This window comes from Osmerus eperlanus, chromosome 20, assembly GCF_963692335.1.
Source record: "Osmerus eperlanus chromosome 20, fOsmEpe2.1, whole genome shotgun sequence".
Taxonomy (NCBI): domain Eukaryota; kingdom Metazoa; phylum Chordata; class Actinopteri; order Osmeriformes; family Osmeridae; genus Osmerus; species Osmerus eperlanus.
Genome location: NC_085037.1, coordinates 6,433,127 through 6,449,570, shown reverse-complemented (window position 1 = coordinate 6,449,570; position 16,444 = coordinate 6,433,127). Strand labels below are relative to the sequence as shown.

Genomic DNA, 16,444 nt, shown 5'->3' with positions numbered 1-16,444 from the left:
AGTGTGTTTGAAACGATCAAATAAAAAGAAATACTTGTAGACAACATAATATTATACTTAGTGAAATGCATCTATTCGTATTTCTAAATATTACATAATTTATCGATTTACTCGTATAAACATTTCTTACAATCCCCTCACCCGACAACAAAGACACATCACGTCATATTCATGCGCAAGTGTTTTGTCAAGCTTGGAATCGGGAGAAAACAGACTGTAGAGACGGATACACTGGTACTATATCAATATCATTACAATTCATGATTTGTGTTTTGGTTGTTGTGCAGTTGTGTAGTTAAATTAATGTATCCTATGGTTTTACTTGATCATACCTGCTAGCTAAAGGGCAGATTTGCAAGAGGTTGTTTTCATTGTGAATGAGTGGTCATCGAGATAGACTAGGCACTATACTAGACTGGCTAACTTATGCTAGCTAACTAGATAATTAACTAGCTGCAAACATGTATTGCTCTTAAACAATTAGTTGTTGGCTAGCTACTGTTTACTGATATTATGAATTAATCTCTGTGTTCACAGAAAGGTTTGCCATGGTGGTCTTCCCTAGCTCTCTGACAGAGGAAGAGGAGTCGTTGCAGAAAAAATATGCCAAACTCAAAAAGAAGGTATCTACATAGAAACAAACATCACACTTTTCAAGAAAAAACTGCGATACCATTAATAATTGTAAAAAAAAAAGTATGGGTGTGGTATTCAGTAGACCAATAACCAGCCTATTTACCCTATTTACAATTTATTTTCTCACTCCTCAAGAAAAAAGCCCTCATGGCTTTGAAAAAGCAGAGTTCAACAAGCCAGACGAATCAGAGTGGATTAAAACGGAGTATGTGTGTTTTCACTGGCCATAGTTTTTTCTTCAATACAAATATTGATTTGAAATGTTATGCCTATTTACATGGAATCCCTGCACATTAGATTGATCTTTCACTATGCTCTCTCTCCTTACTTTTCCTAGCCCTGTCAGACCAGCCTGTAGTCGACACAGCGACAGCTACGGAGCAGGCTAAAATGTTGATCAAGTCCGGAGCCATAAGTGCAATCAAGTCAGAAAACAAAAACTCTGGCTTTAAACGCTCCAGAACACTAGAGATCAAACTAAAGGTGGATACATTATGTACAAGCATAAATAGTACATAACTGTCTTACGGGTATTTCCCTTATGAACCAGCACTTATCGGTTAAAATCTGTTCTTCCTCAAGGACCCAGAAAAAGGCCCAATTCCAGCCTTCCTACCATTCCAAAGGAGCGTCTCCATTGATGAAGAGCTACCTGAGGTACTGAGATTACAGGGGAAACCCCTAATAACTGAATATAATCCTCCGTTAGGATTCAAATTTCCGTAGTATTTCAACATGGCCGTGAAACAATTTTGAGAAGATAACAGAATCTGTTCTCTTTTAAATATTTATTTTTTTCCGTCTAGTCCGGCAAGAGAGCCAGCAGAAAATCTCTATATGAGAGGTAACCCTAAAAGCTCTCATGAATAATTGACGGCATGATGTTTTCTACTCTCTGTTTCCTCTGCTTGGAAGTCAAACATCCCTCCTTCTAACATCTCTCCCTCTGTGTCAGCTTTGTCAGCCCAGGCGAGCGGGAGCGGGAGCGTTCTCGTGACGACGAGGACCCCGGTGTCATGTCCACCAGTAGGGACGTGGACCGGGACAGAGAGCGGGAACGGGAGGTGGACAGAGAGAAAGACAGAGAGAGGGACAGGGAGAGAGATCGCGACAGAGGAAGGGACAGGGATAGGGAGCACGACAGAGAGAGAGACAGGAGCAGGGAACGAGAGCGAGACCGGGAGAGAGACAGAGACGGGCCGTTCAGACGTGAGTAGTCGCCCCTTATTGGCTGCCCATATTTTATACTGTCATGTTCGTAATCCTATACACAAATTGATTTTAATCACTGGCCATAAAACATTGTATTTATTTCTTACTCTCCTTCCATGGTTTTGTCCTTGATGATCAGCTCTACTTAGTACATGCACTATTTGTATGCCACTTTGGATAAAAGCGTCTGCTAAATGAATAAAATGAAGACTTCAGTTTTTCTTTCTTCTTCTTCCTTTCAATTGTCCTGTGCCAGGATCGGACTCGTACCCGGAGCGGCGGGGGGTGAGGAAGGGGAACACGGTGTACGTGTATGGCTCTGGCCTGGTGGAGGACAGCCTGCGCTCCGCCTTCTCACTGCATGGCAACATCATAGACCTCACCATGGACAACCCGCACAAGTAAGACAGCACAGTGACAAAGTACTTGATTACAGTGCAAACACGCGGTTTTCAAGAATTGAACTTGTATGTTGTCGTTTTTTCTTCTACTCATATCCCTTCTCACTTTTACCTTAAGTTGCGCGTTCATCACCTTTGAGAAGATGGAGTCAGCGGATCAGGTGGTTGCTGAGGTGAGGCACTGTCGGCTGGTTTAGGATCCTGACATCACTGTGTCCCACACGGTATTCATCTGACCTGGATGTGCTGCTGTCTCTCCTGTCTCTTAGCTGAATGGAAGTACAGTAGGAGAGATCCCTATTAAAGTCAGCATTGCCAGAAAGCAACCAATGCTGGATGCAGCTACTGGCAAATCTGTCTGGGCCTCGCTGGGTAAGTATCACTAGGTCATACACCATAAGGTTGTTAAATTACCCAGCAAAAATGGAAATCCTTCCCTTAATATGGCAACTGATCTGTGTGCTAATTGTCAATATATCTTATGTTTTCTCCTTCTCCCAGCTGTTCAGAACAGTGCCAAAGGCTCGTACAGGGACAAGAGGAATCAAGTTGTCTACAGTGAAGATTTCTTGTGAACCAGAGGAGTCTTACCACACTGTGGACCAGAGAAGAACAGAGCATTTTGTTTTTATTTCTCTTCTGCATTTTAGTTTTTGTTGTCAATTGTGTTAGCTATGAACTGCACTGTGTGTCAGTCTCATATTGTATGCTTTTTCTTCTGTGTGCTATTAGATGAGGACGAGGTCAACAATAGGTCTGCTTTTGTACTCAGTTGTTTTGTGACGGTCAATAAATCACATCAATACCTTTTTCCGTCGAGTAGTTTGATGGGTCCTTGCTTTGCATAAGAGTCAATTACACTTGGCAGTCTGCCAATAATGTGATGGTGTCTATACTAACACTTCCATCTTATTCATTTAGCAGATGGTTTAATCTCATTCAACCGTCTTTCTTTTTAAGTAACACTGGGCATTTGTACAATATTCAAGCAAAGTAATACAGCTAGACACAATTGGATGTGCGCACAATAAGCACTTGGGTTTTTCAGTTCATAACAAGAAACTCACATTGTTTAAAATCATTTAATAATAAATACAGAATATGTTATTGGTAAGCCAGTGAATACTAGGAGTCTAAAGGAGGTTTCTAGGGTCTAAAAATAAAACAGTAGTATTCCCTTCATGACACACACACACACACACACACACTCATCCTGTTCCAAAATCACACTTAAAATCCCAAGTAACATTTCATCCCCCCCCCACACACCAACAAGGGCTAGCTGGTCTGCCTGTCTCTGTCTCACGTCGTCATGCCAGACCTCTCCGCCTCATTGAGAGGCCGCCCCCCCCCCCCCTTCTCCCTGCTCCCTCTGCTTCTCCGCCTGCTCGTGGAGAGAGTTCTGCCCCGTTGTCTTCCCGTGCTGCTCCTTCAGGTGGCGCCGCAGGGCGGGCTTGTGGGCGAAGCGAGCGTGACAGTAGGCACAGTGGTGCGGCCGCTCGCCGCTGTGAAGGTTCATGTGGTCGCACAGCGTGGACTTCTGGGTGAAGGTCTTGAAGCACAGCGGGCAGCTGTGGGACTTGGCCCCCCGGTGGACGCTCATGTGACGGTCCAGGTTGGTGGAGTGGTGGAAGTGCTTCCCACAGCAAGGGCACACGTACAGCAGGTGGGTGGAGCGGGAGTGGACGGCCAGCGAGTGGGCCGAGGGGAACGTTAGTCCACAGTGCTCACATGCCACAGGACCCGCCCCACTGGAAGTGGACCCTACCACTGCCACGGACTCGTCACCCCCTTCGTCCGTTGGTACGGCCCCCATCTCCAGTCGACCTTCCTCATCCAAGCTATAATGGGCTGTACCACCAGCATCTCCAGGGGTGGCCTCCTCTCCTTGAGTCTCCCCGACCCTGAAGTCCAGCTGTGGGAGCTCGCCAGCCAGGTAGGCCGCCCTCAGTGCCTCCTGGCTGAAGTCCAGGCCGAAGCCCTGCCCCGTGATGTCCCCTGCGGTAGGAAAGGGCCACTCTTCTGGAAAGGAAACCCCTACAGACCTCCTCTCGTTGTAGGAGCTCCATTTCCTCTTCTTAAACCCCCTCCCCCGACCCCTCCCCCGACCCACTTTAGGCTCAGACAAACGGCGTCTCAGAGCGTTGAGCCCCTCCCTCATGAATCCGCTAATACACAGATCTGTTGCTTGTGAGGCGGCGTCTTCCCCTTCCCCCTCTGCCCTGTCACCCTCCACCATGATGCTGTCCGTCCCCAGGTAAACATGCCCCTCCGTGGGGTCTGCTTCGTCACCCTCTCTTTTGGTGACAATCACCTGCCCGGTCTCCTGAATGTACACCTGGTCGACTCCATAGTCTTCTCTGGACTCCTCATCGTCTAAGATATTCACCTGAAAGAACAGGACACTGGGAATGAGTTGTGCAAATTTGACCATCATGTTTACTGCTAAACATTGCACTGGCACCAGCCAGACAGATGGACCCATTGCACAGTCGTGTAGGTGAACACGCCCACACCTTTATCAGGGAATCATCCAGTGAGCCGCAGGTATCGTTGGGTGTCTGGGTGTGTGTGTCAGTGGTATCACCCGGGGACTGTGCAGAAGAGGAATGGTCTACTGGTGACATAGAGGGAAGCGAATAGCCTTCCTCTGTTTTTATGCTCTGAAAAGAGGCAAGGATAAAAAAATAAAGATGTAAAGATAATTTTTCTATATTTAGGTACTTTCACAGTTCTGCTGTCAAGTTAAGATTTGAACATGAGGTGCACTTAAACATTTTGAGAAATGGCCTGACCACATAGGAACCCTTATTTAATAAGCTATATCAAAAAGCTACAGTTTAATCAGTAATCTAAATACTTTTCATTTAATTTCCACGTCTGAAGGCAATCATAATCGGGATAGTAAACTGCATTCAGTCAGCTGTTGACTTCAAACAACCTACGAGGCCAGTGAACCCTTCCATAAGATGATCATGTTGAAGACTACAGCTCACCTGGGGTGGACTGGGGTTCCTAGGCTGCATGTATTTGTTCAGGGCTCCTCGACATCTCTCCACAACGTGCTCCATCTGCAGGTAGCTAGCGGCCGTCAGGTAGTTCACGATCTCCTTGTGGCTGAACTGCAGCACCCCAGTGTAACAGGACAGGAGCAGGTCCCATAGCACACTGGAACTGTGAAGCACTGATACCTGGGAGAGGGGGGGGGGAGGGGGAATCTGTCAAGTAGTATGCTAAATATGTCTGTTGGTCACATTACTAAATGTGTTCAAATATTCTATCATAATGTTTTGCTGCTGTAATATGCCTCAAACTATGTCTGTGTAACACTGATAAGAACAGAGCCAAAAACTATAGCACCATCCCGGGCCGTTATGACCTTATGGACATCTGGGTGGAGAAGTGAAAGTATTAAGTTGGCATCCCCTACCAGGAAATCGGATGGATTAGCCCAAACAACCCAAACACTGTGTACTCCTGTCTAGCTGCCTCAGATATGAAATCAGCCTTTACAGAATGACTGGAATATGCGTGGTTGATGTTTCCCTATACTGTATTAGGAAGGCAACATATTGAGTCTTGTTTTAGACCATGTGTTGTACCTGTAGTTTTGAGGAAGGGTTGAGCAAGAACTGATCTCTGAGGAATGGAGAGCAGGCAGCCAGCACCACCTTGTGTCCCCGAAACGTCTGGCTGCCGCTCGCTACAATGGTGATATCACAGAAGTGCTGCTTGGACCTCAGCGAGTTCATGTGCTTCAGGGTGGTGTCACCGTGACCGGGTAACCGGAAACACAGCATCCCCATCTTCACAGTCTGTGACAGAATATGTGTGTGTGTAAAATCCTGGAAGAGGTCAGATAGAAAAATAGGGAGGGAAAGAAAAGAAAGAAAGGGAGGGATGAAAGAAAGGGGGTGACAGCAAAGTTTTAGGGAAACAACTCAAATCAAATAATGGCAACCTACTTTGTAGAAGAATCACTTAACATATGAAACAACTGAAAACATTTCTAGGCTATATGTTTCCTTGTAATTTCCCAAAAGGACTTGCTTTATTGTTTTGAAATATAGTGCCAGTCTAATGCTAGGCCTTCCTTGTATCCCAATTTTAAGATTAAACTAAGCAGTCGTTCCTTAGCATTACATTGTCTATGTACTGTAGAGCTAGTTGGTTGGCTAGACAACCTAGGTTTAAAAGACATGTATTGTTAGGCAGAATCAGTAACCAGCTACGTTAGCAAGCTAGCTAGCAAGCTAACACACAAGGGGGTTCTCTTGTCATGCTTCTGACTGGCGTTAAACTGTTAATAACTGTCGTCTAGCTTTCATCAGTTTTTTATACATTTTTTAGATGTCTCGCTCATTTCAATCTACTTACCAGTACATACAAATTTCGTTCGATAACTTGTTGATGTGTTAGGAGCTAAGTTAGCTGGCTGTGTTTACGTTTGGTCTGAAAGGACATTTCACTTCCCTTATTTTACTATGGGCTGACTGTGATTCAGTTCTTAATTTGATTTCCCCGTTTCCTTTTATGACTTCAGCGGAATGAGACTGATGCAGGACCAGCAACTACGGTTAACAGGGCACGGCAGTTACAGGCGGGGCGTGTCACGTCGACAACGTGCAACCTCCTTCCCTGCGTGCAATGAACGCAACTCTACGTGAACTACGTCTGAATGCAAAGTGAAAACATGTCGGCATCCGAGGAATCGATAAAGGTATAAAGATCATCATTCGTGAACTCTAGTTGAGATCTACCTACGCTCACTGTTAATAAACTAGAAACGTGTTTCCTCGAATGTAGGAAATGCATAACCACTTACGGTCAGAGTAGTTTGCCATTTGCTCGCGTGGAAACCCTTCTTTGTACCAGCTAAAGCCATTCAAAACGGATGCTTGAACAATTGTGAAGCTGGCTAGTTCTGGGTTTGCAATGGGGTTCAGCTCACCTAACTTCGGCTAATGTATTTATATGCATTCATGTTTTTTGCGAGTTAGCCGTTTAGTTGACAAGAGTTGGTGCATTACAATTGCACCGTGCGGGCAATATCAAAACACTAACTTGTGGTTCATTCCCTTTATACTAGGAGTCGGCAGAGAGCGATGAGGTTGTAAATAAATGTGAGGTAAAACGTCCAACCACAACGGATAAAGGTTTGTGGGCTGCGATAAGTGCTTTGCAAGCTTTGTAATTTCGTTACGGCCGTTGGAAGTTAAGTTTATTGGCGACCGTTTAAATTCACAAGTAAAGCATACTGTGTGTCTGTCTCCAAGGTGATGCAGGTGACACTGCAGCTGTATCTACCGATAAGACGGGGACCATGGGCGAGTTGGCATCTTTGTTGCCTTTGCAGCAGCTGGACAAGGTTGGAACCAAAGCTGTGGAGGAGAGCGAAAGACTAGCCTCCCCTTCTTCCTGCACGTCTGTCAGGGAAGCCACAGGTAGAGTACCGATAACAGCAGAGTAACTGCATAGGGTCTGTGTGTCCCTCTTCTCTCTCTCTCTCTATCACTTACATCCATCATCCCTCTCCTTGACGTGTCTTTGCTCATCTCCCCTCTTACAGGTCAAGCAGCCAAGACATCCACCTGTCCCTCTCTGCTCGCTCTCTCCTCGTCGTCCTCAGCCTCCTCTCTTCTCTCCTCCTCTCCTTTGTCCTCAGCCTCATCCTCCCCTCTTGTTAGAGCCAAAATGAGTGTTTCTGGTCCGGGCAGTAGTAAAGCTCTCCTACTACCTCCTTCATCCTCTCCACCTCTCGTCTCTGCTCCGCCAACCAAGGTCCACCGTGCTCGCAAGACCATGAACAGACCACCCATGTCACAAGTAAGTTTCAAAAATGTTTAAAACCTAGAACGCTGACACATTTTATAGACAACAACTGTCTACACCCTGATGACCTGACTGTTTGATTTTCAGATGAGGTGCATTGAGTCGCCAATTGTGCCAGTCCAACCTTCAGAGCCCACCATCAGCTTCACCACAGACAATGATACTGGTCAGACCCATATATTTTAAACATTTGGGGGGGTGTTGAAGGTCTACTGTGTGGGTAGACGACACCACTCTTGAGTCTGGTGTGTGTAAGTATATATTTTTTTGTCTCTCGCTCTCCGCAGCCAAAAGGAGAAGGCTGGGCCTGGCCTCGGAGACCACACCTGAGAAAGCAGAGAATGTTCTGGAGAAAGAGAAGAAGGTAAATCTAAGCATGCAAATTAGTAGAGGACTAGTATTTAATGTATTTAAATGGTATTACCTGCAGTGCATATTTTTTTTTTTACACCTCAGACAAACCATGTGGCCCATGGAAAAGGGATGGAGCTGGTTGCCACGGCTACATCTGGTCAACGACGCAACTGGTTGGAAGGTGCAGATGAAGAAGAGCTTCTCTCCTACAAACGTCATACCAGAGATGACACAGGAAACAAGGTCTGGCACTTCATCCACACTCATCGCCAACTTCTTCAAATCCTATACACCTATTACGAAGTGTTTTTTAATGACTCAGAACACAGTGTGTAGCCTGTGTTTCATGTTTCTTCTTCTATGTTCGGCAGTCCGAAAATGGGGCGGTGGTTAAAAGGCTCCATGAAGGTGGTTTGGAGGAATCAGACCTTGTGAGTAGTAGAACTAGCAGTTCATGGAAATTTTTCAAAAATTATCAGTTTGGGAAAGCATAATGAGAGACATTTCTACATATATAAATGTTTTTGCTTCCAATATCGTAAGTGTGACACACGAGCCACCTCTCTGCAACAGCCTGCAGATTGTGATCCTAAGAGGAGGGGCCAGGGCAGCAAGGGGCGGAGTGAGTCGCCATGGACACACCCAGGGCGGGGCAAAGGGAGAGAGAGAACTGAAGGGGTGGAGACAGTGGGAGGTGAGTGACAGATGGGACTTTTAAGCAGCCTGTGTGTGTGTTTGTGTTTGCCAAGGAAACTCCAAAGAAAACATGTTTGCAAATGTGTGTGTCATAAATATCCCCACGTTACTCTACTCAGTGTGATGGTTCTCCTTGTGTGACTGCAGGTTCTGCAGCTGCCACTCCGGGAGGGAACAGTGACTACACAGAGGTTCCCCTAGGGGCTCTGGACATCTCTGCTGCCGACAGTCTCCCCCTCTCACCACACCACGGTGGGTACATTCTACATGAACCTGCCTGTGCCGTTAGCTTTCCAAGTCTGTCAGCCTGTGTGTGTATCGCTGTTTGAGAAAAGGCCTTCAGTTGTGATATAGGATGAAGGGAATACTCTCAGATAAGTGGTTGCGGAGACTGTACTGTATGTGTGTAAAAAGTGTGTCGAGGGCAGTGATTCTGAAGTGTGTGTGTGTGTGTAGAGGGCAGTGATGCTGAAGTGTGTGTGTGTGTGTGTGTGTGTGTAGAGGGCAGTGATGGTGGGGAGACAGAGCGGCTGGAGGAGCTCCCGTTGTGTAGCTGCAGGATGGAAGCGCCTCGTGTGGACGGGGCCAACCAACAGGCCAACAGACAGTGCATGGCCACGGAGAGCATCAATGGAGAGGTACGCGCGAGGGTCTGTGTGTGAAGCTCCGTCCTTTGTGTCCGAAAACACAGTGTGGGTCTTATGAAGGTGTGTTTGTGTGGTGTTATGTGTAGAAAAACACCGGGTAACAGGGAAAACTCACTCGATCTACGCGTCCCCCTTTAAAGTGGTTACATTTGGTCTCCCTCTGTGTCTCTCAGTTGGTGGGCTGTACCAATGTCATCATGAAGAGGGAGACCATGCGTCCGTCCAGTCGAGTGTCCCTCCTGGTTTTGTGTGAGAGTCACCGGTCGCACATGGTCAAACACCACTGCTGCCCTGGCTGTGGATACTTCTGCATAGCGGTAAGACCTGTCACAGCTTTCTGCTCTTTACTATGCAAAAACACTCTGTCCACTCTGTCACTAAACAGGTATAAACTTCTCTAAATTCAAGAATCAGTCTCCATCATTTATCCATGAGGCGTTCTGGGGTTGTCATGTTTACATTTACATGTGAACATGTGTGCATGTTGAGCAGGTGCTTTTATCCAAAGGGATTCACAAGTGATTCACAACAATATGTTGAAATCCTAACCATGACATCCCCTGTACCATCCCCTTTTAGGGCACCTTCCTGGAGTGCTGTCCAGACCAGCGCATTGCCCATCGCTTCCACAGGGGGTGTGTGTCTGTGCTGGGGGGTGGGCGTGCCAGGGGCATGGGCACGGGCATGCTCTTCTGCCCCCACTGTGGCGAGGACGCCTCCGAGGCCCAGGAGGTCACCATCCCTCCCTCCGCCTCGGCAACAGCCGCCGCCGCATCGGTGGTGACCACCTCGGCCTCCTCGACCACAACGCCGTCCATCCCGCCCGCCGTCCCCTCCGCCCTCTCCCTGGCTGCGTCCACGGGGGCCGTGAAGAACGGGAAGAGGCCCGAGGGCCCCGTCAGGTGAGTGAGTGGTCGACGGAGGGATGAAAGAGGGGATGAGGGGTTTCGATTTCAGGTGTGGTTCCTGACGGGGCAGGTTTAGTTTGGGTTTCCCGTACTATACCCTGTCTCGCCATCCTAACTCTCTCTCTCCTCCGCCCCTACCTCCCAACCCCTTCCCCCGACTCTCCCACCTCAGTGCCCGGATGCGTGGGCGTGGGGTGGTGAAGCAGGACTCTGAGCTGCAGCCGAACCCCCAGCCGCCTCCAGGATCAGCCTCTCCAGAGGGGGCGCCCCTCCCAGTGGTGGGGGGAGTAGACAGTGTGGGACCCTCCCTCTGCCTGCCCAACGGCAAGCCTGTCTGCCCCAGCGCTCTTCCGCCAGGGCCCAGCAGGGCGGCGCTACAGAAGGCGTTTCTCACCCAGGACACAGAACGGTAGGAGATTATTTGGATTTGTTGGAATTATTTGGTCACTCAAAGACTTGACTTCTAGGAACTTTGGGATGATGTCCCCCCCCCCTATATTAATGCCTCACTGCTGTCGATATTTCGGATGGAGTTCTAAATTAATGTGCTGCTGCTCTTCTCTGTGATTGGCCAGGAGGAAGAAACTGAGGTTCCACCCCCGCCAGCTCTACCCAGCCGCCAAGCAGGGGGAGGTGCAGAGAGTTCTGCTCATGCTCAGTGAGTGCCTTCCAGATCCCTTCCTGATCATGAACACCAGCCTAGGTTTCAGTGTGATACTAACTCATCCATTATGTGTGTGTGTGCCAGTGGATGGGATAGACCCAGCCTACCAGGCTGACTCGCAGAACAGGCGCTGTGCTCTCCACGCCGCAGCCCAGAGAGGCTTGCTGGAGGTCTGCTACATGCTCGTGCAGGTCTGGGGCCTCCTCATCTACACCCTGTATTATCATCCTATCATCAAAATGACACATTTTGACAGACACAAAATGAAAAACAAAACAAAAATGGGAACCTGTATGGGAGTATTTCTGCCACTTCCTGTGTTGCCCGATGGTGTGTGAGGTGCCAAACCACAGTAACGTCTGTGTTTGTTGTCTGTGCTTGCAGGCGGGCGCTAAAGTAGACGCCCAGGACAAAGCCATGAGGACGCCACTCTTGGAGGCCATAGTCAACGACCACGTGGAGGTGGCCAGGTACCTGGTGCAGAGTGGAGCCTCTGTCTATCACACGGTGAGTCCTCTGACACACGCGCACACACACACACACACACACCTGGGGGACCGCTACTTAAGTTCAAAAGCGAACTCCCGCTAGCACTGCTGTAATGCTACACAGGGGATCACATCAGGAGATTTTGCTACCTGAAATAACACCCTCACCCTACTCTCTCCCATTCTGCTTTACTTCTTTTCTTCTTTGTATCCTGTCTTCCATTCTGGCATTATATCCCCCCCCCCTCTCATCTCTCCCCATCTCTTCTCCTTCCTCTCCTCTCTCCCTCCCCCTGTTGTCCAGGAGGAGGATGGCTACACTGGGCTGCACCATGCGGCCAAGCGGGGCAGTCTGGACATCGTAACCCTGCTGCTGGAGACGGGACAGGTGGATATAAACGCACAGGTGGGGGAGAGCGAGTGGGGAACGGTCTTGGGCTCTAGACAGGGTGGCAGCGTCAAACAAGTCAGTGTGTATGTGTGTGTTTGTTTTATCACTCTGTCTCAATGTGTTTCTCAGTCTCGCCTGCACTGTGCTTCATGTGTCTCCGTGCAATGTGATGTTATAAATGTATATTTTATAATAGAATATATAAGTATTTGATTCTGTTATCCTCTTAAATCAGACTATAAAAAGTGCTATACGTATTCCTCTGTCAGTAAATCAGACGTAGATATGATTCTTTCCTGACTACCTGCAACAACTTCCCTTCTTCCTCTCTGTTGGGTCTTAATATTGATTGCTATAGCAACAACGTGTCATAGACTTAATAAGCTCAGTGTTGCCCTCTATGCCCCCCCCCCCCCCTCTTCCCCCCTCCAGGACAGTGGAGGCTGGACCCCCATCATCTGGGCTGCAGAGCACAAACACGTGGAGGTCATCCGAGCCCTGCTCAACAGAGGAGCTGACGTCACCATCAAGGACAAGGTCAGTCTCTGTCTGGCCTGACTGAAAGGCAACTGTGTGATGAATGGGCAGAAGACAAACTCTGCTCTCATTCACAAGGCTGTTCTGTTTTAATCATGGGTGAGGACGGCAGAGAAGGTGCTTACTAATTTGAAAATGTACGATTTCATTGTCTGTGTGTGTGCCTCTCTCTCTCCCCCTCCTTCCATCCATCCCTGGGCAGGAGACGAACGTGTGTCTCCACTGGGCGTCGTTCGCGGGCAGCGTGGAGATCGCTGAGCTGGTGCTGAACGCCGGGTGTCCGCTCACCTCCGTCAACATGCACGGGGACACGCCCCTCCACATCGCCGCCAGGGAGGGCTTCCTCGAGTGTGTCACGTGAGTGGTCCTCGCGCACGTCAATCACGTCCATATGGTCCCACACGTCTAATGGAGAAGGAGCGCTGCGGTTTAGCCGGGCTCAGTTGGTAGTGCCAAGTGACGCGAGCATTCCCCTCGGTGCCGTCAGTTGATCAGACTGTCGGTTCGTTCTCACTGAGGGTGGACTCGGGTGGCACACAACGGGTCCAACTGATTCATCCAGCATGTGTTGTGAATGTAGGGTTCAGAGCTATGTGCCTGCGTATTTATTTTTTCTCTCAGGTCTGGTCTGTAAGCTGCTGTCTGACTTCCTGTCTCCTGCCTCTCAGGCTCTTTCTGTCCAGGGGGGCCGACATCGACATTATGAACAGGGAAGGGGACACGCCTCTCACCTTGGCGCGTCCTGATTCGCCAGTTTGGGTGTCGCTCCAGATTAACAGGAAGCTGCGGAGGGGGATAGCCAATCGCATGCTTCGAACGGAGAAGATCATCTGCAGGTCGGTTGTTTTTTCCTCTAAGCCGGTGCTGCCGAGCCAATCCAAAACAGACAGCCGGGGAACCAAAAGATAACCTTTTTTTCCCTCTCTTCCAATAATGGCAGTTTTAACGGTCCCTCCCTTTCTCCTGTCCCCATAGTGACGTGGCCCAGGGCTATGAGAACGTGCCCATCCCCTGTGTGAACGCCGTGGATGACGAGGGCTGCCCCTCCGATTACAAATACGTCTCGGAGAACTGTGAGACCTCAGCCATGAACATCGACCGCAACATTACACACTTGCAGGTGGAACGCACGCTTCTCTCTTTGAATCCTTTTATCAAGGACATCGATAGATAGGTACTTGACCCATCCCCAAAGGGAAAATGGCAGAATGAATGCATGACACGTGCTTCCCTTGGTCCTGTCCTCCCAGCACTGCAGCTGCACAGATGACTGCTCCTCCAGTAACTGCCTGTGTGGACAGCTCAGCATCCGCTGCTGGTATGACAAGGTGAGTGTCGCCCCTGATCCTACGGACAGTTAACCAAGCTCGTCAGTGATTGGTTCACGTGTTATGCTCGTCCTTCTGTGCATACGTTGTGTATCATTTGTTGTATGGTTTGTTTTGCTTAACTGCTGTGTCATTTTCTGCTGTGTGACGTATGGGAACGTCCTTATGTATGCATCTATTTGTCTGTCTTATCTAATGTGGGCTTTGTTATGACTCTATTCTCTAGGACCAGCGGTTGTTGCAGGAGTTTAACAAGATCGAGCCTCCTCTCATATTTGAGTGTAACCTGGCCTGCTCCTGCTACCGCACCTGCAAGAACAGGGTGGTGCAGGCTGGCATTAAGTAAGAGCTGGGCTGTTAATGCCCTGTATGACACATGCACGCATGCAGGCTCTGTCTCTTCTTTCCTTTTACTCTCTCACCTATCCACTTAGCACTCTCTGTATGATAAACTCACACACTCATTATGACACATGCTCAATCTTACCTCCTACCTACATCCTTTCTCTCTCTCTCTCTCTCTCTCTCTCTCTCTCTCTCTCTCTCTCTCTCTCTCTCTCTCTCTCTCTCTCTCTCTCTCTCTCTCTCTCTCTCTCATATATATATTCATATATATATCTCTATCTCAGAGTGCGTCTGCAGTTATACCGGACAGAGAAGATGGGCTGGGGGGTACGGGCTTTACAAGACATCCCCCAGGGAAGCTTCATCTGCGAGTAAGTGTGTGTGCGTGCACGCATGTGTGTTTGTTATCCCAGCATACATGCATATGTACTTTTTGTTGATCCTTGGGAATAGCTGTTTTATTTATGGTCTCTCATCCGTCTCTCCATAGATATGTTGGGGAGCTGATCTCTGATGCAGAGGCTGATGTAAGGGAAGACGACTCGTATCTCTTCGACCTGGACAACAAGGTAAGGCTTTATGTCCTAATCGGTGTGTTTTCCAACACAAACAAGACCTAACACACCTCATGTTTTCACACAGAGACGTTGAAATAAGACATTTAGCGGCATATTTTTTTCTCTCTCACCAACCCTCTGCCTCCCTCCACAGGACGGGGAGGTGTACTGCATTGATGCTCGTTACTATGGCAACATCAGCCGTTTTATCAACCACCTGTGCGACCCCAACATCATCCCGGTGCGAGTGTTCATGCTGCACCAGGACCTGCGCTTCCCCCGCATCGCCTTCTTCAGCTCGCGGGACATCCTCACAGGGCAGGAGTTAGGGTAAGGCTGGCCCAGTACACCCAACATAGGTGGAGTATATGTTCCTCAAGTTTCCAACAAACAGAACCGATGCCCATGACCCCAAAAGTCCAGGCTCCAAGGCTCAATCAGGGATAAGAACTTTTGTTGTATTTATTTTTTATAGCGTCTTTGCATCCTCCTTATATTTATCCTGTCCAAATTCATATTATTAAGGACAGTCTTCAGTACTGCGTTTTAAAAAGTTTGAAGCCAGGACTAGAACTTTCTTTGCATGTTAATATTTTTACCCTTGTGTTTTATAGGTTCGACTATGGAGACCGATTTTGGGATATTAAGAGCAAATACTTCACCTGCCAGTGTGGATCAGAAAAATGCAAACACTCTGCAGAGGCCATCGCCTTGGAGCAAAGCAGGCTTGCACGGCTGGAGGCTTGCCCAGAATCAGGATCTGACCTTGGGCTTACAATGCTAGGAAACTCCTAGGCATCGCTTGTGGCCTGTAGCATGTTCTGTTAGCTATTTTGTCATGTTACTTTAAATTATCTGTCAGTGTGTGCAGTTACTGTTTAGATGAATCGCACAAGTGAGGCCTTCATACCTTTGTACGGGACGTGAAAGACTAGGACAATAAATACAGTATATCTTTACTGTAATGGTGCTCTGCTCTTTTGCAAGAAAAATCATTAAGTTGCACAGCTATACTATGAAATACCAGTTGTGCTAAGGTTTTTGCTGTGCCAAATAGCGCAGGATATTTTATGGAACAATACAGGAACACATCAGTCCACTGCTGTGAAACTCATTACATTATGAAACTAGGGGTTGCATTAAGGCAATATTCAGTATGTCTGCTTCATGTTTTTTTTTATATATACATGCATTTGTTTTGTTCAATATGTAATAAATTTGAGTATAAATTGGCTGTGGAATGGGATGATCTTTGTTCTATACATTTTCTATAAAACACAGACTTGGTTTTGTTGCCTTGGCAAACCTTCACTAGAATAGAAAGGCACGATATTTTTTTTTACTGATAGAGGATGGCAGTAAGGTGGTTCATATATTTCTGTCAGTTTCTGTATCCCACGGTAGAGGGCAATAATGGGATACATGGCAATACGGGATTATATAATACT

At 47.8% G+C, this 16,444-nt stretch overlaps 3 protein-coding genes across 8 annotated transcripts; 2 read left to right on the top strand and 1 right to left on the bottom strand.

Moving 5' to 3' along the window:
• The first annotated feature begins 34 nt into the window (after positions 1-34).
• nelfe (negative elongation factor complex member E) lies at positions 35-3,062 on the top strand. The gene is made up of 11 exons (XM_062445976.1): positions 35-234; positions 538-623; positions 772-841; positions 974-1,119; positions 1,219-1,293; positions 1,443-1,480; positions 1,592-1,845; positions 2,105-2,249; positions 2,368-2,422; positions 2,519-2,621; positions 2,751-3,062. The coding sequence occupies exons 2-11, from the start codon at positions 549-551 to the stop codon at positions 2,822-2,824; spliced, it is 1,035 nt and encodes a 344-aa protein (XP_062301960.1). The 5' UTR covers positions 35-234; positions 538-548; the 3' UTR covers positions 2,825-3,062.
• A 250-nt stretch (positions 3,063-3,312) lies between these two features.
• LOC134006874 (zinc finger and BTB domain-containing protein 12-like) lies at positions 3,313-6,800 on the bottom strand. Its single transcript, XM_062445975.1, has 5 exons — positions 6,627-6,800; positions 5,852-6,094; positions 5,246-5,440; positions 4,766-4,912; positions 3,313-4,638 (listed from the first exon to the last, which is right to left on the bottom strand). Exons 2-5 carry the CDS (start codon positions 6,053-6,055, stop codon positions 3,580-3,582), a joined length of 1,605 nt encoding a protein of 534 aa, XP_062301959.1. The 5' UTR covers positions 6,056-6,094; positions 6,627-6,800; the 3' UTR covers positions 3,313-3,579.
• A 38-nt stretch (positions 6,801-6,838) lies between these two features.
• ehmt2 (euchromatic histone-lysine N-methyltransferase 2) lies at positions 6,839-16,230 on the top strand. Of its 6 annotated transcripts, none has more exons than XM_062445971.1 (28): positions 6,839-6,969; positions 7,339-7,405; positions 7,526-7,693; positions 7,819-8,075; positions 8,169-8,247; positions 8,369-8,445; positions 8,538-8,678; positions 8,807-8,866; positions 8,979-9,129; positions 9,279-9,383; positions 9,633-9,769; positions 9,952-10,095; positions 10,358-10,680; positions 10,859-11,095; positions 11,262-11,344; positions 11,435-11,541; positions 11,735-11,857; positions 12,143-12,244; positions 12,662-12,766; positions 12,969-13,123; positions 13,435-13,602; positions 13,742-13,886; positions 14,017-14,094; positions 14,321-14,436; positions 14,724-14,810; positions 14,930-15,008; positions 15,151-15,326; positions 15,611-16,230. In XM_062445971.1, exons 1-28 carry the CDS (start codon positions 6,928-6,930, stop codon positions 15,789-15,791), a joined length of 3,693 nt encoding a protein of 1,230 aa, XP_062301955.1. In that variant the 5' UTR covers positions 6,839-6,927; the 3' UTR covers positions 15,792-16,230. The 6 variants fall into 6 exon arrangements, with proteins under 6 accessions (XP_062301955.1, XP_062301954.1, XP_062301956.1 ...); XM_062445970.1 differs by having other exon boundaries at positions 6,844-6,969; positions 9,009-9,129; positions 12,143-12,304; XM_062445972.1 differs by having other exon boundaries at positions 6,844-6,969; positions 12,143-12,226.
• Positions 16,231-16,444: the final 214 nt, after the last annotated feature.

Excerpts from the sequence above, each read along its gene's own strand:
- ehmt2 (XM_062445969.1), top strand. The coding sequence starts at position 6,928 with ATGCAAAGTGAAAACATGTCGGCATCCGAGGAATCGATAAAG. Across the intron at positions 7,694-7,818 it reads GTCTGTCAGGGAAGCCACAG|GTCAAGCAGCCAAGACATCC; the intron begins GTAGAGTACCGA and ends CCCCTCTTACAG. Across the intron at positions 8,446-8,537 it reads TTCTGGAGAAAGAGAAGAAG|ACAAACCATGTGGCCCATGG; the intron begins GTAAATCTAAGC and ends TTTACACCTCAG.
- LOC134006874 (XM_062445975.1), bottom strand. The coding sequence starts at position 6,055 with ATGGGGATGCTGTGTTTCCGGTTACCCGGTCACGGTGACACCACCCTG. Across the intron at positions 4,913-5,245 it reads GGAACCCCAGTCCACCCCAG|AGCATAAAAACAGAGGAAGG; the intron begins GTGAGCTGTAGT and ends GCCTCTTTTCAG. Across the intron at positions 4,639-4,765 it reads TGGATGATTCCCTGATAAAG|GTGAATATCTTAGACGATGA; the intron begins GTGTGGGCGTGT and ends CTGTTCTTTCAG.
- nelfe (XM_062445976.1), top strand. The coding sequence starts at position 549 with ATGGTGGTCTTCCCTAGCTCTCTGACAGAGGAAGAGGAGTCGTTGCAG. Across the intron at positions 842-973 it reads TCAGAGTGGATTAAAACGGA|CCCTGTCAGACCAGCCTGTA; the intron begins GTATGTGTGTTT and ends TACTTTTCCTAG. Across the intron at positions 1,120-1,218 it reads CACTAGAGATCAAACTAAAG|GACCCAGAAAAAGGCCCAAT; the intron begins GTGGATACATTA and ends TTCTTCCTCAAG.